The sequence below is a fragment of the Cupressus sempervirens genome, chromosome 2, assembly GCF_028749045.1.
Source record: "Cupressus sempervirens isolate cs-2001-9-10 chromosome 2, ASM2874904v1, whole genome shotgun sequence".
NCBI classification, from domain to species: Eukaryota; Viridiplantae; Streptophyta; class Pinopsida; order Cupressales; family Cupressaceae; genus Cupressus; species Cupressus sempervirens.
This window is the reverse complement of record NC_143119.1, coordinates 115,354,827-115,379,891: the sequence shown is the minus strand read 5'-3', so window position 1 is coordinate 115,379,891 and position 25,065 is coordinate 115,354,827. Positions and strand designations below refer to the sequence as shown.

The following is a 25,065-nucleotide window of genomic DNA, read 5'->3' as shown; positions in this document are numbered from 1 at the left end:
TGGAAAGGTAGAGCTCTAACTTGGAATAGATTGCAAACCTTGGGCAAGTCTCGAGGCATGTGACGTACAAGTGCCATAAAGAAAGTAATAAGCACCTCGTTCTGCATTGTGATGTCACATGGCAGATTTGGAATTAGTTTTGGGTGAAATGGGGATTGGAGTGAGTAATTCCAAATAGAGTTGCCAAACTATTGGGGTCATGGGACACCAAGATTAAGAATCCTAAACCTTCAATTTATATGTAATGTTGGCTCTGTTATTATTGTTTGGCATCTATGAATTGAAAGGAATCACCAGATATTTCGAGATTTGGAGATGAGTATATACAAGATTTGGGAGAGGTTGATTAGTACTATTGTGGAATTTGGGGAGGTTCATAAGCAAGATGGCTAGATTTTACAAGATGACAAAGTTGTCCCTAGCCAAGGTTGGGTAAAGTTGAATTTTGATGGAGCTACAAAAGGGAATCTTGGCATGGCTAGGATGACAGAGTTATGGCCCAAGTAAATAGAGTTGTTGACAATAATAATATGAAAGAAGGTTTTCCCCACCCAATTGGCATGTGTTTGAAGGGGCTTGATCTTTAGTCTTGCGGAGAACTTTGGAAAAGTCCTCCCACCCACAAGAACTTATCAGAGGTGGAGGGAGGGGTGGTCAACAACATCTACCTAACCTAAAATTCCCTCCCACCCACTTCAATATAGTGGGACGGTATTAAAGCTCATAACTAAGACTATGATGTGGACATTAATAACTTGGCAGAGGTCGAGGCTCTATTGTGGGGTCTAATGATTGCTAGGGATAAGCGATGGAGAAAATTCTAGATTGAGGGAGACACGAAACTAGTCATAAAAGTCAGAAAATTCAATATTGAAAAAAGGAACAAATTATAGAGGTTGCAAAGTGTATTATGTTCACTTTGAAAGAGGTGAATATTTGCCGCATTGGTCAATTTGGCAATATAACGTAGACTAGGCCACTATCAGTAGAGTCTTGCTTAAAAGAAATACAGACTCAAGTTCTAAAGTCTAGATGAGTGGCTTCCAATAGAAGCTTTACTACAGCTGGCTAAGGACAATGGTATTGTGATTGCAAATTAGATGAATGTTCTTGTCTGGTCTACGTTCTTGTTTTCTTCTCGTCTTTGTAGTTTGTGCTTAGAATTACATTGCTTGTGTCCTTTTGGTGTTGTTTTCTCCTATTTGTAATTTATTTTTATTTTTTAGACTTTATAGAATGTGATGATCTCAGTTTGACATTGTTTTCAGTGCACACAAGTGTACTATTGTTGACAGGGTCTCAACCTACAGCTACAGTTGGCCACGAGGATCATGGTCTATATAGATTCTAAAGATCCACTATCTCTCTCAGATGAAAGAGATAATCTAGTTGTTAGCTTATCTGCAATTCAGACAAAGAATCATGGAGTTTAGAGAGCATGTTAGGTTAGGAAGTAGCAATGGACTTCGTTTTCAAATGGTGATGCTTGGAGGACATCCAAGTACTTGCAGTTAGTCCATGCAGATGTTTGTAAGCCTATGAACATTCCATCAGTCACAGGATGTAGGCATTTTCTCTCACGTGTTGATGATTTCAACAGGAAATGTGGATGTATTATCTTTAGCATAAATCAGAGTGTTCAGTGTGTTTTAGATGTTCAAGGCCTTAGTGGAAAAAGATTCCAATTGTCAGATTATCATTCTTAGGTCTGGCAATAGTGGAGAATTTTGTTCGATTGAGTTCTCTGACTATTGTGCTTCACATGCGATTAAACATCACTTTACTACACCTTACACCCCCCAGTAGAATGGTGGAGTAGAGCACAGGAATCCTACAGTCACTACGATGGCTCAATCAATGTTGGAGCACCGCAACATTCCAAAGAAGTTTTAGGCAGAGGCAATCTTTCCAGTTGTTTATCTTCTGAATCAGTCTCCCGCCTAAATCGTTAGGAAGATGACTCTAAGGAAGCTCGATCTGGACGGAAGCCCAAAATCAATCATCTCAAGGTTTTTGGCTCTACAACATATATTTGGATTCCAAATGCCAAGCGCACCAAACTAGATTCCAAGACTCAACAATCGATGTTCACATGATACAGTGATACACATAAGGCATATTGATTGATTGATAATGATATGATTGTATCATATTCAATAGAGATGTGGGGTTTGATGAAGACAAAGGTCCATTTCAGCCTTTTCTCCAGTTTCTAGCCCAGAGGATCAGCCTTCACAAGCTACAAAGATGGATGTTTGTCTTCTATTCATTCTCATGATGGAAGGGATTCTATTGACAATGTGCCACCAACTCTTCCATAGGATATTCAGGCGCCACATCCAATGATTCCTGGTCATGTTGTTCCTACTACAGTAAATGTTGGTTTTCATACTCTCTGGCCTAAGTGGTGGGCCAAGACCATTGGTGATCTTCATAATGATGAGCTAATATGAGTGTAGGTCTTCCTAGCACAAGAACAAGAAGCATACCACTTGTCCTAGCTCTTTCAACTCAGTTTGGTTAGTGCATCCATCAGATGGAAGTCAAGAGTAATTTTCACAATGGTGATTTGCAAAAAGAGGTTTACACAACATAGCCTCCAGGTTGCAGGTAAAGAGCATCAGGTCTGCAAATTTGTAAAAGCTCTCTATGGCCTCAAAGAGGCACCTCATGTATGGTACATCAAAATTGATAAGTTTTGATTGAAAGGGTTCCATGGTCACATGCCAATCAGATCATGGCACATCCTCGGCCTGGTACATTGACTTTGGTGCCTCTCAGGATTTCACACATCATCAAGATTGGTTAAAATTGGGATGATAATTATATTAACAATGAACTCTTAAATAGAGTTTACATAAGCTAATTATAGTGTGAACAAAAAAGCAAAGTTGTCTGAATAAAGAAACATCTATAAATAGAACAGAATAAGAAAACTAAAAAGAAAGCCTAAATGACCATTAACTACAGTTGTGGAAGAACGAGCTAAATATAGTGCGATACTTAAAAAACTAAAAATATTGTAATAAACCAAAGCACTCAAAAACAAACTCAGAAGGTTCAGACCAGAAATCAGAAAAACAGGGCAGAATGAAGTTGGGATATTACAAGCTCCATCTTCTTCACACATGTCTTGTTGCTGCTTCAGTCTACTTTTCCCCTTACATGTGTAAAAACAATTTTAGCTGTATGGTGGATCTGAAAATACCATTTTCAGATAGGATGATAATAAAGAAGATGCAATTAATTTCGGGAGAGAGTTGCATGAATGTTCTGTAGAATTTCATCTGATCAAGAACTTGGAGTTTGAGCACTCAGTTCATTGTCATTTTGGCAGATAAAGTTGCAATCCATATTCTCATTAGCTTGAACATGGCAGAAACTGCAAATTGCTCTTTGAATATATCCACATTTCCAAAAAAGATGACCTCTTGCAGTGTGTATTTTATTGTCTTCTTATGACATCCCCATTTTATTGATTTGGCTAATAAGCTCATATAGCAAAGTCCAGACCCAGGAGGATGCTCTATTTCAGAAAAATAGAGATCGACAGTCACCAAAAACATTTCCAGTACTTAAATCTTATTTGCACATTGTGTGTGGGCAAAAGGCCAGCCTCAAATAAGGATTGTTCGGTTTGTTAGTCATAGAAGATGGCCCCTCTAGCTGTTATCTTTGCCACAACACAGAAGAAACAATTAACCAGCTGTCAATTCATTGTTGTTTGGGATTCAAGACCATCCCAGGGTGTTGTAAGAGCAATCTTGCATCATCCATGTTGGCCTGGTTTTTCACTACCCTTGTTTTGTTATATTTAGCAATGAAAAACCCTAAATCTGTGCCCTAAAATTTTGGGAATTAGGTCAAAACCCTAGGCAAGAAATTCACCATAGAAACCCTTACGCCTTGTCTTGTTTTGCCCTAGCCTTTGCAAACCTTATAAAGTAATATTTCAAATACATTTTGGCAGGACATTCTTATGCTAGGGTTTATCCGCGCAAAGATACCTTTATTCGTCTTTTTAATAAACCTTATAAAGTTTGCCTTAATTGCATTATTTTATTTGAAAAAAGTCCAAGTTGCAATTTCTTTCGAGCATCGTAGATCCTTTTGAGATCGAGGATTGAGGCTTGCCCGCAATATGGAGTTGCAAGGTCTTTAAATATTGTGGGCAAGCGCCTTTTCGACACGTAGCCCCTGCTGACATTCAAACCTCAATGCGCCACAAAAGTTCTTAAGTTGTCAGAAGCAGTCAGACCTTTTGCAGAGTTGTCAATGTTCCCTGTGCACGTTTTGAATTTCCTGTGATGTGATTGGTTGGCCTTTTAATGATATTAATACTTTGCAGTTTAGATTTTGTGATCGTTGATTTAGCAAGCATCAAGGGCTGGCGCTTGCCCGCAATATGAAAATGCACGAGTTTTAAGCAATGCAAGCAAGCCCCTTCGTGACGCATGGCACAGAGTGACATCATGGGGCCGCCTTTCTCAGAGGGTAATAACACCTTGTCATCCGTGGCAAATTGTCAGGTGAGTTGGAATACAAAGGAAGCGCCTCATTGGTCCGTCTAGCTGACTAAGTATACAGTCACAGAAGATTTTTGATCGTCGTAGATTTGAATAAGATCCAGGGTTAGCGCTTACTTGCAATATGGACTTGCTCGACATTTAAATAATGCGGGTAAGCGGGCACAGTGGGACCAAGACTTAAAAGGAATGCTGAGTCATACCATGTTGGAAAGGTTAGATGAAGTAAAGCACGCTCATTGGTGGTAGGTGACAAGTATGCCAAGTTGGAAGCGGTGATGTCATGGGCGCTGAAACTTTAAATGCTACAGTCAGATTAGTCAGAGCACGTTGATTAAAAGATAATATTCTATTGGTCAAGCTAGCTAAGTGGGGGGCCGTCAAATAAAAGGTTTTAGACTCGTTGTCGATCTAAGTAAGATTGACGAAGAGCGCTTGCCCGCAATAAGAAGATGCAAGGTTTTTAAATAATGCGGGCAAGCACCCTTTTGATGCGTGGCTAGGGGCTCTGAAATTTTTAAAGGCATTTTACTTTTTGAAATAAAGTTGTTCGATCTTTGAGAGATCGACGGGTCAAATTCAAATTTGAAATATAACACGAAACTAACGGTTACAGGAGTTAATGACTCAAAGTTTCCTTCGTGCGACCTCAATGCACTGGTATAATATGAAAATCGCCATTACTAAAGTACACAATCGCAAATTTTCTCAAAGCGAAGAGATTTCCAAAGCTAGGGCACAGAATTTCTCAAGGGTTTCAACGAATTTGAAGAGAAAATTGCAGAGAAAGAAGGGCAAATTTAGCAGGTAAGTAACCTGTAACCATAAGAAATCCAGAATTTGCTGTTGTAAGAGTGAAATTTTAAAAATGCCTCCACGGAAGGAATTTTCTGGGCAAACTGATTATTTAAAGAGGGTTGTGCGTGATGATTTCCTGGAACAATTTCCCTTATTAGTAAATGAAATAACTAAAGGAAGGGAACTCATTCCTAAGAACCCTAGGGTAGTTGTCGCTAAGGGTTTCTATGATAGGGAAAACTAGGTAAGAGACACCCAAGTATCAATGGGAGGTTTGCAATTGTTCAAAAAATGGTTTACAGAAAGGAATTTAGATACCCCCATGAGCAATGTCTGGGAATTCGACATTGGAAGATTAACAGTCCCTACAGTTTTCTTTGATAGTGATCTATTGACTGACCTGGCTAAGAAATATGATCCTATTACAGGGTGGGTGAAGAATCATTCTGGAGTGAATCTTTTTAGGGTTTTCCCTGAGCTGCTTAGTGAAGTTTTTAATCTCAACCCTAACCATGTTGTGCATGAGATCATTGATATGGATGATTTGAAAGCAAGATATGATGCACAAAGAATATACCTGAGAATAGGACTATTGTAGGAGCATGCTGCTAAAGTTGGAACCTTGTCTGTGATTACTGCTAGCACACCCGAGCCATTACTGAAAAGACATTTTAACCCTAGGGCTCAAGCATTATATATTTCTCTTTGTAAGATTTTTGGAATGGATGAAGCCGAGCAGATCCCAGGCTCAATTGTCCTCATAATGGCTCAAACTCTTCAATTTGGGATGAGCACTATTCTAGATTTTGCTACTTTTCTTGCAAAGGAGATTCACAACGGTTTGGTGGGGATAGCAAGGGGAAAAGTGGATAAACCTTTTTGTTGGTATTCATTGCTTATGTATGTATGTTTGTATAAGGGACTTGCCTTCTTTTCTAAGGGTATGGAGCTAGAAACATTTAGGAATGGAGAGAGGAATCCAGTACAGTTGTGGAGCGTGGATATGACCTTAGAAGCTACAGATGCCAGTTATGTGAGGTTTGATAGATATTTTGCATCAAAGCTTAGATTGCTTTTGACAGGAAACAGCCTTAGAACTCCACAAGCACTGTTAGAATTGGTCAGACCCAAGGACCATGCAAAAGGGCTACTGGTTAGTCATAATTGGGGGGATATAATTCCCTATAATGTTTCAACAGTAATAAGAGTATATGGCTTTTTGGGAAAGCCTCATGTGCTGCCATTTCATGTGCCTTTGAAGATAGGAATAGCTGAGCTGTTATGGCAAATAGGCACTATAGATGAGAGGGAGTTGCCTAAGAAAGGCACATTTTTTCCAATTTTTACTGTGGCACATGATTTTGTCTTTGTAAGGAAAGGGTGGAAGCATTTGAATTTGTTCTTAGATAGATATAACATGGCAAAATCTCATTCCAGGTTTATTGATCCTAAAGGATTCTATGACCTCTTAAGAGAGAGAATAAAAGCTTCCCGCATGGTGCAACAAGTTTACTATCCAGAGGATGTGATTAGAAATGTTTTTACTTTGCAAGAACAAGAATTGAGAAAGGAGAAATGGATAGTATTTAGCAAAACCCTAGAATTCATTAATGCTTTTGACCTCCATAATGATCCATTGAAAGAAAAGAAATACTGGGGAGCCAAGATGCAAGCATTGATGAATAATTTTGCTGTGATAATACAAGCCATGAATGAGAAGAAGGATGCATATGCCAAGGCTTATCCAGACAAGGCTACAGAGGTGCAGAGGAGAATAAACAGTAGAAACATGGTGTCTCCGGGTCAATACACTTTGCAAAAAAGGGCAGGATATGTAATGATCCAGAATGTGCAACAGGTTCCTCCTCAGCAGAGACCAAGGCCAGAAAGCCCACTTGCAGCCAGTGCTCCAAAAAGACAAAAGTTAGAGCAAGGGTCTTCTTCTCAAATGGAGCACTATTCCCCAAGCCAGTCTCCAATCAGAATTGATGATGAAACATCTCTAAGAGAACAGCTTAGACAAATTGGTGGGGAGGGAGATGTAATTGTTACCTCCACAAATTTGGAGATTGGCGAGCCACAAGAACCACCTACACCTTCCTTGGATTTAACTGTTGCTGATTACCAAGGTAAGGAAATTGTTCCAATAGTTGCCCAAGCCTCTGAGAGGTCTATTAATGATGAAAATTTTGTGAAGTCTAGGGCATTTGCACAATTTTTATGGAGGCTAAATATAGGAAATTTTGAGAAGACTTGTGAAAAGATAAAGGCAGAGCAACCTGATAAATCGGGCTCTGTTATTAAAGAAGAGGTAAAATCTAAGTTTCTGAATGATTTTTCTCAATTTACACCTGAGGCCGGAAGGCAAGTAGTTAGACAGTCAGGAGTCCTTATTTTACCAATGGGGTATAGTGAATGCCATAGTTTTTGATTCAGTAAGGAAACAAAAGAATGTCCAGCATAAGACTAAGGAAGAGATATTACAAGCTCATAGGGGAGTCAAGTTTAGTGATGACCACCAAGCCCTTGTTATTTGGTCAATTGAAAAAAGAGACAAGACCAGAATGCAGGAAATCTCTACTGCACAACATACTGGTGCATTGACAGTTTTCAGGGCTGGTGAGGTAGGCACTAAGCAGATAATTGGAATGGCCTTAGAAATGCTAAAATTTGGCAGTGTGGTGTCTGGCTAGGAAGATGATAGATTTGCTCAACTAAATGCTAGGTTTGAAGAAGTATTGAAAGCATATGAGGAGAGGGGTATGCAAATACAATCATTAGAAAACAAAGTATCTCAAATGGAGAAACAACTGGGGAAAAGAAAAGTCGAAGAATCTAGCAGACCTAGGATTGTATACCCCCCCAGGCCACCTATTGAACCTTTCAAGTCCACTCGAATTGTTGAGGTACCAGATACCCCTGAAAGGCCACAATTTTATACTGCAGAGGATTTTGAAGAAGAAAAGAATAAGTTGTATGCATTGCATGTAGAACTAAATAATCAGTTTGAGGAGAAAATAAGGCAGGGTATAATGTATTTAGTAGATAAGATTGAGTGGCCATCATTTTTTGACTTATTGACAAAGATTGCAGCTATTAAGGATGAATTAGAGAGAAATGAGGGTAGTTTCAGACCCCTTATGCAGAAATGGACAGAAAGGAATAAAGATATCACTACTATGTGTATATCTGTCATCCAAATACCATGTCATCAAATAGAACGGATCTTTGATTTGCTAAATAAATTGCAAGGTTTTGATGACAAACAAGATTCTTTTCAAAAAAGATTAATTATTCGTTTTTCCAAGTATATTGCAGAGAAGTTTGATTTATTTCCTTGTGCTTTAAAGACCATTGATAAAGTGAAGGAAAAGGAAGAATGGAAGAAAGAGCTGGATGAGATCTTTTGTGAAAGGATGAATAAAGTCATTAATGAAACTAGTCATTTGCTAAGGGCTCGGACAAATGAGGAGGTGGTAAAAGTACAATTATTTTATAAAGATGTCAAGAAAAACCTTGTTGATATAGAGGCAGTTGCAAATTCTTTAATAACTATACAAAAGGAGGTTCTAAATTTTGATTAGCCAGATGACACTGCTTATAATGAGTGGAAAGATAAATTCATGTCCATAGAGCAGATGTTAGAAGATGACGAGGCAGAAGATGATGCAAGTGTAACTGTTACTTTAACAGTTGATGATGAAGACAGAGAAAATCCACAAGTTAAAGTAAACTTGCAGGTAACTGAAGAGGACACATCACTTTCAAGCCTCATGGTCACTTATTCCGAGGAATCAGATTGATAGAAACATCAAATCATTGCACTTTGCCGATTCCAAGGGATGTAACAGAAAGGGGCCCACAAAAGGAATGTTTGATGTATAAGTCTTTCTGTTACTCACATTTTGTCATTTTGTGATAGGTGTATGTAAATATCTCTTGTAAAGGACACCTGTCAATTACTCTTAGCCTGAAGCTTGTTGCATCTCACACTATATAAGTGAGATTCCAGGGCTAGAGAATGGTCCGATTTTCTAATGCTTAAGTGATATACTTAGTTTGTTTTCGGTCCAATGTTAAGAGCAAGTTTTATGATGTATTATCTCTGTTAGTTCCTGAGAATTCATTAATATAGAATGATCTCTATTTTTCTTCCTAAGGTCATTCTGAGTTACTGCAAATGTATACAATTTTCAAAGAAAATGAATACAAATTATGAGCTGTCCCCATATTAGTTCTTTCTGAATTTTGTCTCCTTTTAGTTACTTAGTTATCTTGATATTGTATGAGTAAAAGCTTGTGCAATTGAATGCAATCCATTTAGGTTGTATATCTGTTCACCACTGCTATTAGTTCAATGGATTAAGTAAAAGCTTTGATGAATTTGATAAGGTTGCTACAGTAGTAGAAAGGATTTTTTGAATGATGAATTCTAATAAGAATTGCTGATAATATTTGTTGTAAGGCAACAAATTAGATCTATGGATTTGTAGTAGACTCTGAACCCTAATGGATTAGGCACTGGTCAAATTGATTCAGCTGGAAGAGAAATATGTCATAAATGGTTTTCAAATGCAGAATTATAATCAATTTTACTTTTATTTCCTGAAGATCTTCAAAGTTGGCTGGTACTTGTTTGCATGGAATGTTTTAGCTTCAGTTAGCCACTATTGCTGAGAACACGTGCAGATCTATAGAAGAATTTTGGCCAGATCTGTTATATGGGATGTGTTTATCAAATTGTCAAGAATTATGCATGTATTTGAGGATTTGAGATGAGAATCAAAATGAAACTAAAATAATTCTCATACAGTGTTTCCCAGTCTTGAATCATCCCTGGGTATGCCCACCCTGGTTTTGCAGAGCCTAAAGAGTAGAAAACCACCCTTGGTTTTGTTGAAGTTGGGTCCAAATGGTTTGCACATATAATTGTTAATAAGAATTGGCTAATCCTTAGATTGTGTGAGTGATATCATTTTGGTATTGAGCATTTTGTTGATTCAATAGTTTTAAAACACCAACAATCCAGAAATATTTTCTTCACTTCATTTGCTTGTTTACAAATTTTTATTCACATTAAAGTAATTCCCACCCACTGTAGATCCTACCACATTTATCCACAACTAAACATGTCACCTCGCAGTTTGGAATGTAATCCACCAATACCCAGTTTCAATGTCATTGCTTGAAACAACTTCCTGAAGCATGCAACAACAAAGAAACTCATTCCCAAGTACACTGGGCCAAGAAGAGCTTACAATGTGAACTGCACCACAACACATTGATTCTTTGTCACCACTTCATTCCAAAAGATTCACTTAGACAATTTGCCAACTATATGCCTCATTCCGCATTGAGCTTTGTGCCACCTTGTGGCTGATTAAGGTTGCACTTAAGGCTAGCAGTTGATATAAACATTCTTGAAGGTCATTGGCAGTCAAAGATGAAAGTAGAGGAAAGCCTTCAGTAATACTGCATTGTAATATCTATCAAAGTCTATATTTTGCCGATTTGTAATCAAACAGCTGAGACCTACCATGTTGAAGCCCATTGTCCTAGATTGTAATGCTTTTGTGACTATGAACAAATGAAGAACACGTTGCCATTTTGTTGTTCTATTGATTGCAATTTGAGTTTGTGCAATTAGCTGCATAGTTGGAAATACTTCATTAGATCCTTTTCTCCTGATTGCATCATTGTGCAGACATTATTTGGAAGGAGCTCCGTTTCCACTTGAACCTAAGTGGGTTGCTGTTGTCACTATGAATAAAGAATTTAGAAATGTTATTTTTCTTTTCTAACGAGTGCATTTTGAGTCTGTCCAATTAGCAGCAGAGTTGGAAATCCTTCATTGGACCCTCTTCTCCTGATTGCATCATTGTGCAGACACTATTTGGAAGGAGCTCCATTTCCATGTCAACCTAAGTGGGTTACATCCAACAATGTCTTAACCTTGAATTTCACATTAGTAGTTTTTAAACTGAGACTATTGCCTTCAAGTCGGCCTAAATTGAGTGTACTCAATGGTATCAAGGCTTGGCTCAGCTTGAGGTATAGGTATCTTAGAGCTCCCCATGCAGGTCTAGAAACATCAACCCTTGCATATATAGCAGGATATAAATGGAAGAATCTTCCAACAAGATTCTTCCATGTGTACTAAAAAAAATGACTTGCACTACAGCTTCAAGCTGTCAGCTGTTGAATCCGTTCCTACAGAGAATATAGTATTCTTCCCTGCTAAGATGGTGAATCTTCAAAGATGGACAGATGCTTGCATAGGCATCACTAATAAGAGTTTGAATTATAAAATTGTAAAGGCCTCTATGGTCAAATCGTCCCCTCAAGCATAAAAAAGAAACAATCTCAATTTCAACGGGGCAACATAAAGGCAACCTGGCTCCAACTAAGTCCAGCAGTAATTTTAAAGAAAATCAAGGCAAATTTTAAGTCAATATTTTAATTAACTTCTTAATTGATCTAAGGTTGCATCCCAACCATACAGTGGTGGCAAGAGCACTTCTTACTAGTTCACAAATAGCCTGTGATCATAATTGACCTCATGCTGTCATTGAGGAGGACCCTACATTGATTATAGAAGCAATCAAAAGAAGATGCTACCTTTAGAAATGATGGAATAGTTTGAAATATTGTGGACTATTTTCATTGCTTCACAAGCCCTCCTTTACTCATTATTCGAAGTCAAAAAGAGTGCAGCAACTGGCCAACAATGGAATAAGAAAACTAACAATGTTGACCTAAATCACATTATTTACATCTCTGTTGAAGACCTCAATCTCATTAAACTTATTAAGGATGATTGACCAGAATTGATTTATCCATGAACATCATGCGAGAATTGCCACCATCTTATGAACTACAAGAGATCATATCAATAATTCTATTGTGTATAGCTCCTTCCTATCTCTTGACCCTGATATCACATATCACATGTTTGGTAAATGAATTTTCAACAGAAATCTCTCTCAATTTTTCAAATTGAGAGATTTTGGGGATAATTGCTACTTCTTGAAGCTGAAGTGGGAAAGATGCTGAATATTTTGTGGGAATCTACAGTTGGGCTTAGATTCCTTGACTGAATTGTTTTGAAAAAAATTATGGGAAACGATTTCTCTAAAGCCCTAAACAGCATTCAAAGGATTTTTCTAATTGTTCTCCTCTATCTACTTATCAGTGTTCGATTTAATGATAAACAAAATAAACCTACAAGCTAATGTCTATGTATATTAACAAAACCTTATTGAAAAGTCGTGTATCTTAAAGAATCCTAATATATCATTTTCTTCTCACAAACTCAAACAGAACCAGTACAGTTTAGAATTATCAATAACCCACCATTTGTCTGTTTGACAGCACAATCAATACACCATTTCTGAGAAACCAAAAAGCATGCAAAATTACCAAATAAAAGATGAGAAGAACTTTACCTGTTGCAATAGAAGTGCCTCATTTGGACATGTGGGAAACACCATGAGCCCAATACCTACCATTGATAATCCATAGCAACCCAATGCTACAATAAAATAAACTGGCAACTGGAAAAAGATCAAAAAGAAAAAAAAACCAATTCATGCAGTTAGAAATAATGCAAATAAAAAAAATTAGTCTCCCAGAGCCAATATTATAACAACTGTAGTTAAGATGCAAAAGAGATAAATTAGAAGAGCTTACCAAAAGAGCATTTTCTGGTGCAATAATAGATGAGCGCAGCAAAGCAATCCAAACAGATAGAAGAGCTACTAAAAATCCGATGATTTTGAGAATATGTCTCATTTCTATGTACTTTTAATTACTTACTGGGATTTCGATTTTGGTTGACCTTGAAATATCTCAATTTCCTTTTACATTGAAAGTGAATGAACAATAGAGCTCAAAAGATGGTTCTACCTCTGATCCACACCCTACTACAACTGGAAGGCAATTTGGTAATCTGCCCCCTGAAAGTCTATTTGTGTGTCAAATTAAAACTGGCAGTTGCAACTTCAGGGGGTGCAAGGGAAGTGCCAATAGGAATATCAAGGGGATGTCATGATCATCTTCTGCCAACACACAACCATTATTATCCTCATCCCTAATCTGTTCGGGATTTTCTACAGGACAAAGTATTCTGTTGCACCTGAAAAATAAGCACATAAAAGTACAAAATAATTGGAATCCTATAAACTTAAAAACTACAAAAGATTATTCAGTGTCTTTTTGTAATGAAATGCATAAAATACGAGGTAATGACAGCATATACGTATATCTAGAAAATATGACAATGCCCATTAGTATTTTGACAAGTCATTCCAATCAACAACTGTTTAGATTTACATCATATTTTTGACTAGTAACATGCCAAAATAAAGCCAACAAATCTACCAAAAAAATAGTTCAACAAGGTCTCATATTAAAAATAATAAAATAGCCTTTACAAAGGCCCTTTAATTGCTCACCAATTCTGCTGAACTTGGCACATAATGATCAAATAGCATCTCAAAATCATTTGATTAGATTATGTCACCTCACTACACTAAGTTGTACAAACATCCTAAATTTTTGTTGAACTAAAATCCATACTGAAAGTTCCTAAATGTTACAAGAAAAAACATAGCCATCTAGTAATGTACCCTTCCTAAGAACATACAGGTGCTGTCATAAGAACCTGCACCAATATTGGAGGGGGATAGCAGGTATGAAGAGCCTAACTAGCTATTAGCCTATTCAGCTGGTCCCCTAGGCTAATATGTTGTGTTAGGGAGCTCATAACTGTAGCCTGTCCCAGCAAAGACAGGTGTTTCTTTAAACTCAGGTGATTTTCCCAAATAATGCCTTTTTTTGGAATGGATTTTGATGGTCTTCCCATGCTTAAGATTTCTAATTAGTCGGTTTAGGGCACTGACTTAACCAATTGTCAATATTGCTATTTTTATTATTGTCAGTGGATGCAATTAATGATGATATTCCGATATTTCTATAGTCCAGTGATTGTAAATTAAAATAACAAGGTTATTATATTGTAAAATTACACTAATGATTTTACTGTATCATTAGTTAATATATTTAATAAGAGACTACATAGATGCCCAATATTGCCTTTTTTAGGTTGGATAGCACTTCGCAGCACAAGTGATTTAAAATAAAATAAAAAAGGCAAAGGAGTTTATGCAGATTTTCAAGGAAGATATAAAAGTAAGTTAAAAGAGCTCATTTCTCATACTTGATTTTGATATTTGGAAAACTTCTTTGCTGGCATAAGTGATTTTAAAATTAAATCAAAACTTAAAAGTAAGTTTGAAGAGCTCATTTCTCATACTTGGTTTTGATATTTTGGAAATCTACTTTGCTCGTTGAACTTGTTCATCTCGTAGCCTTGTGAGGGCCAAAATTCTTGCAAGGAGCACCTTCCACGTTGATAAGAGACCCAATTTGTAGGATTTCTTGGTGGTTTCATACACGAATCACAATGGAGCTTCTTTGGAGTTTCAGATTCAATGTTATGAGAGATTATTGCATATCAGACTAGAGGGGGTCGATTGAAGGGAGATATTGAAAGGATTTTCTATTTGTATTTTCCTTGGCTGACTGTACCATCCTTGTCACTGATCCATCCCTGTCTCAAGCCCTAGTTATCGCAACCAAAAACCCTAGTGACTGAAATTCTAACAGCAGCGACTCGATTATAAACAATGATAAAATTATCTTTGGAACAACAATTACTATTGGGGTAAATATAGCAGCAATTTTGTTGTTTTTCTGAGGATCACAGCAAATGTAATAGCACTACCATTTTTCTTGGTATGTGTTTTTCAAATGCAGCATCCTCTTATATTTATATGAGAGTGAGTAAAGAATAGGTCTGGTAATTAGCATAATCACAATCTTATAGTTATTTATATATATACATCTCATGTATACTAAATATATATATTTCCTACAGTTTATCCGAGAGAAGCTTCAAAACATCAACACTTCCTCTTAGCCAGGCAGGATAAACACATGACTATATATTACCTCAATTGTAATATAGATCAAAAGATTTTCAACATTTTGATATCATATTTGAAATCATGAGTATTGACCTTCAGAATATCGACATATGATACTCACCAAATACTCTGAGTAATGATATTAAGGGTAATGGCCTCTTGAATGTCAATTTGCATAACATTCACCATGTACTCAAATGTTCATAAGGTACGTGCACATGCATTCTCATAATGCTTACCACATGAACAGCCATGGTCTGTTTAAGGAACTTAATCCACCATGCAAATAATCTTCCATTGTGATCTTCTTAGACATCATAAGATGTCCATCACAATAGAAGGCCATGGTCTATTTAAGGAACTTAATCCACCATGCAAGATATCATCTATCATGATCTACCTAGACATCATAAGATGTCCATCATAATAGATGGCCATGGTCTGTTTAAGGAACTTAATCCACCATGCAAGCTACAATCTATTTTCAGACATCATAAAATGTTTATCACAATAGAAGGTCAAGATATTGAAAGACCGTCACATTCCAATAACTTTTACATATACAAGTGATAATCATTTGGAAGTTGTCACTTCCTCAAGATGTACACAAGGATTAGGCCCAAATAGTCATGAAGTATATTCATGAATCGCAGTCCTCGTGACTCCTCATCCAAAGTTGCCTTTGAACAAGTGTCAGACTCCCTCTAAATCTGATATCAGTCTCCCTTTTCTTGCAAGAACATTCTCGGAAGAAAAAGATCAAGGCAAGCAATATTTATAGTACAAATAAGAATGTTAGTATTTTAACTCAAGCCCCATTATTAACAAATAACATTAATATATTTCACATTATAATACTCAATTGTATAAAGTCATATATATATATTCAATTATCTACGATTGTGAGAAAATAATTTCATATTTATAAAATGAAAATTCGACATGCTCTAATTATATATATGATTTCCTCATATCATATTATTACCCTCTAACATGTTTCAATCACATAACTCTTTGATATATAGAACATATGATAACATATTCTAATTGTTATTGCATAGTAAAGGTAAGGGGTCTGTACCTTACATTATCTCAAAGATTGAATGCACCCTCGGCAATTTGACTCTAATGCTTCCCTTGGTTTCAATTAGATTCCTTAAGCATGGGCCCACTAATATGTCTTACATGGCATTCCATTAATCTCCTCCCACCATTCACGTGGGTAACCTTTCAACATATGATGGATTGGTTCAGATCAGTTACCATCGTACTATACAAACTTACCATTCTTTATTTTCAATTGTTTGTCCTTTTGGTCAACGGTGATGTGTGTCACTTTAAACCTGCTTGCCCACACCTAAGTAAGAAGCATCAATAAGGTGAGTGCAAAAGTAAACGCGTACATCATCACTTATTAAAGAGTAATCATATATGTTTAAACAACAAAAGGCGGTTAGAATGAAATGGTGTCCGCATTCGCAAGGAGAGGAAATGTGGTTGGTTGTGTTCGTAATGAATAATGTGCCTCGTGCCATGTGTATAAAGAAGCATCCTTTAGACCAATCGAGGTACATCTGCTTTGATCGCTTTGCTCTTTTCAGCATTAAGCTTTGTCCAAAGTCTGTCGTCAAAAGAATATCTTAATTTGTCCATTTTAATACTTCCTTCCTATTTACCATGGAGACGCAGTGACCTAAATCTATATAATGTCGCCTGACCTTATTAAATGAATAGTTGACGACATCAAAATCTTTCGCAGTTAAATGATACTTGTTTATGTATTTAATATAACAATCCAAACACATACACAAATATCAGCAGGTTCTCTGTTATTTACTCTTTCCCATACTCTTGCATGAGGATCGTACATTTGTATGCCTTCCCAAGGAGGAAAACATAATATTTGCCATTATGAAGAGCACCAGCACAGCCATCTCAATGCGAGTGATCGAGTTTGATTTGAGGAAGAGAGGAGCACTTGTTTTCCTACAAAATAGACAAAAGTCCTCTAGCAATGTTGCAACTGCGAGAGGAATGAACGATGTAGAAGTAAGGCAGTTCAGGGATGGCAAAACAGCTTCTCTCTTGTCAAATCTTCTGTGGACACCCATCACAACCATCTCACTATACATATTACAAGTTTATTGTTCAATCCCGATTTATCCATGGTATTGGGTCTGCAATTTTCTTGTGTGTTGAGACTGATTAAGGCTGGGTATAGGAATAGATAATAATCGACTTTGACAATTGACTCATCCATGGGACAAGAATATTAGTTTTAATTTTTTTGGGTAAGGTTTATGCAGATAATGAAAGGATTATTTGCCTTCAAAATAATAGCTACTGCCAATTATCATTTGCAATTGACTCTGATACCATGTTTTTCTGAGGATTGCAGCAAATGTAATAGCACTGCCATTTTTCTTGGTATGTGTTCTTCAAATGCAGCATCCTCTTAATATGAGAATGAGTAAAGAAGGGGACATGTCTGTTCATTAACATAATCACAATCTCATTGCTACACTTTATCCGAGAGAAGCTACAAAACATCAACAAATTTAAGGGGATATTTAAGGCCAACCTTCCTTATTTAGTTGCCTTTTTGAGGAAATTAAAATATAGAAAAATAAATCATAATTAAGACCGACCTTGTACCACAAACATAGTGGTTGGTATATTCTTGGGCCAACCCCCTTCGAGGAGTATTGATGAGACTTGTGGAAGAAGAAGAAAAGAGATATAGGCAGACAAAAAAATGCAGATCTTACATAGTGATCTCATTCATGTAGTCAAGAAGAGGCATTCAATCAAGCAGAGTTGTTTCACAGCAATTCCCACTCAAAAATATCTGAAAATTATTTATAAATCATCAGCAGTTGCATAGTATCAAGGAAATCAATCTAAGGGAATAATCTGCACAGACTTATGAGCAGATATATTTGACGGACTTAGGAGCAGATATATTTGAAAGACTTAGGAGCAGATATATATGACAGCCTAGGGCCAGGGATAATTTATTAATTAGAGCACCTCATCATGTCCCTCCTATAACAGTATCCCCAATCATAAAAGGAGAGGCAGATAGAATGATGGATGGAAACAGTGTACAATCTCCACTAGGTACGCCACCTCATGAGCATGATTATGACCACTTGAATCCAAGGAGGACAGAGTTTCTGATCTTGGCTCCGTGGCTGGCAATAATTAAAGTACCTCATCATGTCTTTCCTATCTCAACCCTCATTATGGTTGAGCCCATTAGATATGTGCTATAAGCATAATTCTCTCTTAACCCTGAAAATGGATTATGTTACAGGTTCCAAGACAGGCATATCTTATTCCTAGGTTAGGGTTGTATCTCTAACTATATTATGTTCCTCATTTCATTTGCATTTGTGAGTCTGAGACAAAGTATAAGGTGATCCCAAAGGGGGACATTACAAGCCCATATAGCCTCGGAGGGAAGATTGCAATAGGCTGCCCTTTAACTTGACCCTAGGCCCAAAGCATGGAATGCTGTCCTCTTTGGCCTCATGAATCCTTAACCGATCCCATGATGCGGTGTACCTAGTGAGGCCTCACCACTCCATATGATATTGACAATTGTATAGATCTAACTCCGACTTGATTACTGCCACAGTCCATAAATTCTGCTCATAAGTCTGTCATATCTATCTTCCCATAAGTCTGTCATACATGTATACTCCTAAGTCTGTCAAATATATCTGCTCATAAGTCTGTTTTTTTTCTCTATATATATGCTCATAAGTCTGTCAAATATACAGTTCATAAGTCTGTCTTATGTGTGCTAATAGATCTGATTTAATTATTCCCTTAAATTAATTTCCTTGATACTACACAACTGCTGATGATTTATATTGAGCGGGGATCGCTGTGTAACAACTCTACTGGATTTGATGCCCCAACCTGGCTGCATGAGCGAGATTCCTATGTAAGATCTGCTTTTCTGTCTGCCATTATCCCTTTCCTCCTTCCACAAGTCTTATTTACACCCCTTTATGTCTTTGTCAAGAGAGGCAACTCCTTGAAGAGGGTCGACCCAGTAATATTTCAATTGCTATGTTTATGGTATGAGATCATCCTTAATTATGATTTATTTTTCTTTATTTTAATTTCCTCAAACAGGTGACTAAATAAGGAAGGCCGGCCTTAAATTGCTGCTATACCTATCAAATTAGTAATTGTTGTTTCAAAGATACTTATATTACTGTTTATAATCCAGTCACTGCTGTTAGGATTTCGGTCACAAGGGCTTTTTGGTTTCTGCAACTAGGATTTCAGACAGAGGACATGTGCAGTGTCCCAAATGCTGTGGTTTTCTCCATTATTTCATTGCTGCAAATATAACTATTGTCAAACACATATTTTGCATATCTCCCTTACTCTATAAACATATCCAATCAGAAAACACATTTAACCAAACAAGGGTGCATATTACACATCTCAACAACTTAGAGGCCATTGATGTACTGCAAACTAAATCTCCTTCAAGCATGCCATTGGAATTATCTTAATTTTGGTGCATGGGGAGAAGCGGTATGAGCTTTCAAATAACCAGTAACACTTATAATCACTTCAAATCAAGATTAGCAAGCTCAATCTTCTATTTTAATTCCAAATATAATCTATTATGGTTCCTACTTCCTCCTAGTAATTAAACCTTATAACGTGTTACTTTCCTTATACATGCCCATAGTTACTGGCCTTCAAAGATAACATAAGCCTCTGAATTAAGTTATAAATGTACAAAGATGAGTATTAAAAAATATTAAATAAAGTATTTAAATTCTAGAAAAACATTCTATCCAACCTGCATATCAAGATCTACTGAAAAAAATGATTTAAGATTTGTTGTCCCATGGAAAGCACATGCAACAATTTTATGTGCAGGTTAACCACTGCACTTGTATTTTGCATACAGATTAAACAAATTAACCAATTTTAAAAACTCTTTACACCCCACAGCTAGCTAGGGCTGAAATTTCACTTCTTGAGCAATCTCACTACTAAACAATTTATTTTCTCTAAATTTTATTAGGTGTTGAATAGTCGGAATAATGAGGAGGGGGTGGGAGTCAGTATTCCCTTAAGAACTTTAAAATCAATTCACTTAACACTTTGCAGATTCTTCTTAAAGCACATGCACAAGAGGATGTCAGATTTTATCCTGAAAACCCTGTTAAGGGAGAAACCTCGGAGAGGGTTAACTTTCGATATAATATAACTAACTATAATATATTTAAAAAGTGCTCACTGTCAAAGGGCTGTTTACCCAAAAGATGAAGGCTCATTGCCCAAAAGAGAATAAGAAGACAAATATAAACAGTTACAATTGTAATTGCATCTAACATATGCATGAATTCAGTTACTTTGAGGCTCAGTAGCCAAACTTTGCACAATTCATTACCTCTCTGTAATTTGCATCTGATTCAATCACATATCACCACGCATTCCATTCGCTACCCGTACTCATCAAAGAAGTACACCAAATATATATATGCTGATCTAATTATACTTCAAGTTGGTCAAACACACTTCAACTACTAAGTTGGCTTCCAAAGATACTTTGCACACTTTCACTAAATTTCTTCCTATGTTTCACTTACATAGGTCAGCCAAGATATAACAATAGTTAATGCCAACTGGAATTCACACATCACACACAATGCTTAGTTTTATCCCAAACCTGTAGGAACAAAAACATCCAAATTGAGGAAATGCAGATACCCTGATAAACTGTTATGTTCCAGAGGAACAGAACAACTGACAGGTCAAGCTTCCAAACCATGTAACTCTCTGTCCAAAGATCCATAACATGTATAAACTTGAATATATAAACATCTAGCACACATGAACATACTATCCAAACCATGAATCCATGTCTGTATCTGCGGAGCAACAGACCAAAGCATGACGAACAGAATCGCAGAATCTTTGGAGCAATAACAGCATAAGTAAACAGAAATATGTTGACATCAATGACAACCGGTGCAGCCTATGTACAACATTCTCCTTCAACAAAATCATCAATGACAAACATCCAACAAAAGTTTGCATACAAAAGTATTTAGGATATTTAAAGGGTTATCTATTATCGCACGAAAACCTTTTATGTAACAATTTATTTGTGTAGGTAAGGAGAATGCAATGACTAGTGAAGAGAAACTATGGGCCCTTTACTAAATTATAAAGTCATTTTAAATTAATTTATTAAGTAGCAAACATATATAGTTGTAAATTAGGTGGCTTTAATTTCAACTCTTATCAAGTGAGCAGTTTGTTATAAATAGCATAAATATGGTTTTCTAACTACGAAGGATATATACTGAATTCAAATCTTCAGACCACTTACAAGTAGTTTGTAACCCCAAACACAACACAAAAAACCACGAAACGTTTTGAATAGTCAGTGTTACTGCTGAAGTACTAGAGCAGAGGCTTAGGTGCTTTGAAAGCTCTCCCATGTAATCTGAATTTCAAATCATGCATTTTCTAGTTAATAAAGTGAGATCCCAATAGGGTTTTGTAGAAAGTAATCGTGGGAGATTTTGAGCCTTGCATTAAGGTGGCTGCTACCACTACATGATTAATGACCATGGAGTTTGTGGAGTAAAAAAGCTTTGTAAGAGTAACAAAATCTGTCAGAGCTATGGTGTTTGACAATGTTTGTGTTACAATCTAGGGTTGTCGTTGCACCAAAAGATCAACCTGTCAATGTCCGATACAACCACTAGACTTATAGAACACAAGAGGTGGTTGAGCCATGTCACAAATCTCGAAGGGGAATGTTGATGGTAAGTCCAAAAATCTCCCCCCCCCAAGCATTACCCGAGGAGATTCAAACCCGTGACCAAGCTCTAAACCACTTGCTACAAGCTATTAGGGTTGTCATTGCACCAAAAGATCGACATGTCAATGTCTGATACAACCACTAGACTTAGAGAACATAGAAGGCAATTAAGCCATGTCACAAATCCCAAAGGGGAAGGTTGGTGATAAGTCCAACAGTTTGAACTCCAAGGTTATGGGATTCTATTATATACACAAGTAAAATTGGTAAACTCGTTCTATTATTAAACATCATCTTCTCAATCATCATATTGTGGTTTATTGTGATTCCTAAAATGTAAATCTAAAAGCATCAAACAATCAATGCCCCCTAACTTCAGTTTGCAACGGCTACCAAAGGTTGGCAATTTGAACGACCTCTTGCACACTACCTAGGCCCTATGGCTTGCAATTTATGCTAGCTACCAATGGGATTTCACAGCCATTGGAAACAAAGCTTCTATTCAAGGTATTGCCTTCCTGAGTTCCATAAGTGCAATGACTTAATGATTCTCATCGGACTTGGAAGATTTCCACAGTTAAAGAACAATTTGGCAGACATAGCAAACTAGAATGAATGAATTTATTAAGAGTATGGTGTTTATCCAGGTTGCTGAGATAAGGACCAAAATGCTTTGAAATTCGAGGACAAACCATCACATCTAAAGACATGTAAGATTGGATAAACTAATTTACCTAGCACTTGCAAGGTTACTCCTCCAAAGTGTTCTTTTAAAGATAGAAAGATTTTTGTGGCCTATTTGAAGATATTGAAAATGGACTAATATAAATCTTTTTTCTTTAATTCAACTAATGCTCTGCACAACAAGCAAGGACACCACTTTCATATTTTCTAAAATCTGAATAATGAATGCATGCTGAAGAACTAATTATCCATGGTTGCATAGATGCCAAAGCATAGAAGAATAGAAAGTGAAAATCCTATAAGAAAAAGGTATCAAGTTGATTACTTCTCTATTACAGATCATTAGTCAGGATAAGACTGAAGAAGCTGAGGCTCATAAACACTACCTGCATTATATGACACCAACAAGTAACAATGATGTTAATTTTTTTGCATGGAAAATAGTTAAAACTTTTTAAGGGTGCATGAAAAGCAGGTTCTAAGAGACTCTTTGTGTGCCCTGCAATGTAAAAAAACACTAGGAGAACAAATTTGGATGGTTGGACATCGTTGGAGACAGCTCCAGTTAAGGAGGAACCTGTCAGACACAATCATGTATAGAATTGCTTCTAAAAGGATGTTGAATCATTGCAAACTGATTCAAAGGCAGAGATGGTAGATCTATTTGTCTGTCGGAAGTTGGTCTCTCAAAAGTGGCATTCATTTTTTGTTATAATATCACTGGCACGTGGTTTCAGAATCAAATGTAATAATATCAAACATATGTTGATGCCTAGTCATATCAATGAGTCCAGACCAAGTAACCAAACATGTGAGATGATATACCAATCTGAAAAACCAAGCTGTTCGTCAAAACATAATCTTTTAACATTTTAGTCATTTAGTGTCACTCCAATTCCTTGTCTTGTAACATATTCTCTTTATAGTGCAAAAGCCAGTAAAATGACAAAACTGTGAAAAAAATATTGTACAATGTACAACGTTTGTAAAGAAGAATGTAATAAGTTTAACATACGCACATTGTCTGATCTCAACTAATTACTCTAGGTGGAGCAGCTCTGGCAACGAGGGCATTCGCAGCATCAGCATAGATGGTATTGATTCAATATTAGCATGGCATTTCTATCAGGAAAATGGGCACAGAAATAATCTCAAGAAGAAGGGAGACAACGGAAACAAAAATTTATCCACAACATAAGTGTAAAATTCGTTTCAGAGTTCCAAATATCTCTCCGCGAAGAATCAAATAGGGATCTAACACAAGGCATTACAGTAATTTTATATATGAAATCAGAAATAAATACAACCACATATCTAATATCTTCACTTAACAGATTAGAACAGAATTGTTTCAGAATGAAATTAAATTCAACAGAAAACGATCCGGTCTGGTACAGATTTTAAAAACAATCTTATAGAAACCATACACAGTGACTTACCTTTTAAAATTCTACGCTAATTGTGCCCTGCTGTGAACGAAGTCGATGTGAGGAAATTGGTAGAGCTTAGGGAAACAATTATACGAAACCCTATAAAAAAGCAGACATCTTTCTATAAGGAGCCGAACCAAAAGCAGTAATCAAACATAAACCGAGTCTTGAATTGAAGTTCAATTTTCTTTTCCCATAAGTTGTTTTCTTGACCACCATGGCGCTACTTTTTATTATGTCCATTTTCTTTTTAATTAATTGAGTGTTTTATTAAAAAAAATTATAATGATGAATGAGTTCCTAGTCCGCCTCACAATTTCACTGATGCGTGGGGATTTCTTGATAAAGATGATCCTCCTCCTTCTGTTGGTATTGCCTTGGCAGCATGAGGTTGTTTTAATGTTTTTTGATAAATAGTTTTTAGTTGCTGTTGCGGCCATGTTGTTTGCTCCGGCTTCGACCAATTGAACTCATTCGCGGGGTGATCCTATATCCCCCGGCCCTTTTTTGTGAATTGTAATCTTAGCAATTTTATTAATTGAAAAGGACTATTCATCAAAAAAAAATTATAATTGTCGGCTTTGAAAACTCCTTGGATCTATCTATTTTATTGCGTTATTTACAAGGGTTTATTAGTCCTACCTAGTATGGGAACTAATGTTTGAGTGGAGGGTCATGATTAATTTTAATGATCAAAATTAGTCAACTTCTAATATTCAAATAGTATTTTATTTTGAAATTATTTTTCAATCACAAATTTCTCTTTTTTGATTGGCTAACAATAATTTTTCCAAAGATAAAATTATTTTTTGGAAAAAATAGTGAATTAA

The 25,065-nt window shown here is 36.5% G+C and overlaps 1 protein-coding gene across 2 annotated transcripts in view; it reads right to left on the bottom strand.

Annotated features, from left to right (window-relative positions):
• DPMS3 (dolichol-phosphate mannosyltransferase-like protein) overlaps positions 1-24,450 on the bottom strand; it is a 33,979-nt gene extending 9,529 nt beyond the window's left edge. The window contains exons 1-3 of one of the 2 annotated variants that reach the window (XM_089812842.1): positions 24,245-24,450; positions 13,014-13,458; positions 12,770-12,877 (exon numbers count right to left, since the gene is read on the bottom strand). In XM_089812842.1, coding sequence (XP_089668968.1) covers positions 12,770-12,877; positions 13,014-13,115 — 210 coding nt within the window. In that variant the 5' untranslated portion in view covers positions 13,116-13,458; positions 24,245-24,450. The remainder of the gene's footprint in view (positions 1-12,769; positions 12,878-13,013; positions 13,459-24,244) is intronic. The other variant, XM_089812843.1, reaches the window with a different exon arrangement.
• Between the last annotated feature and the right edge of the window lie 615 nt (positions 24,451-25,065).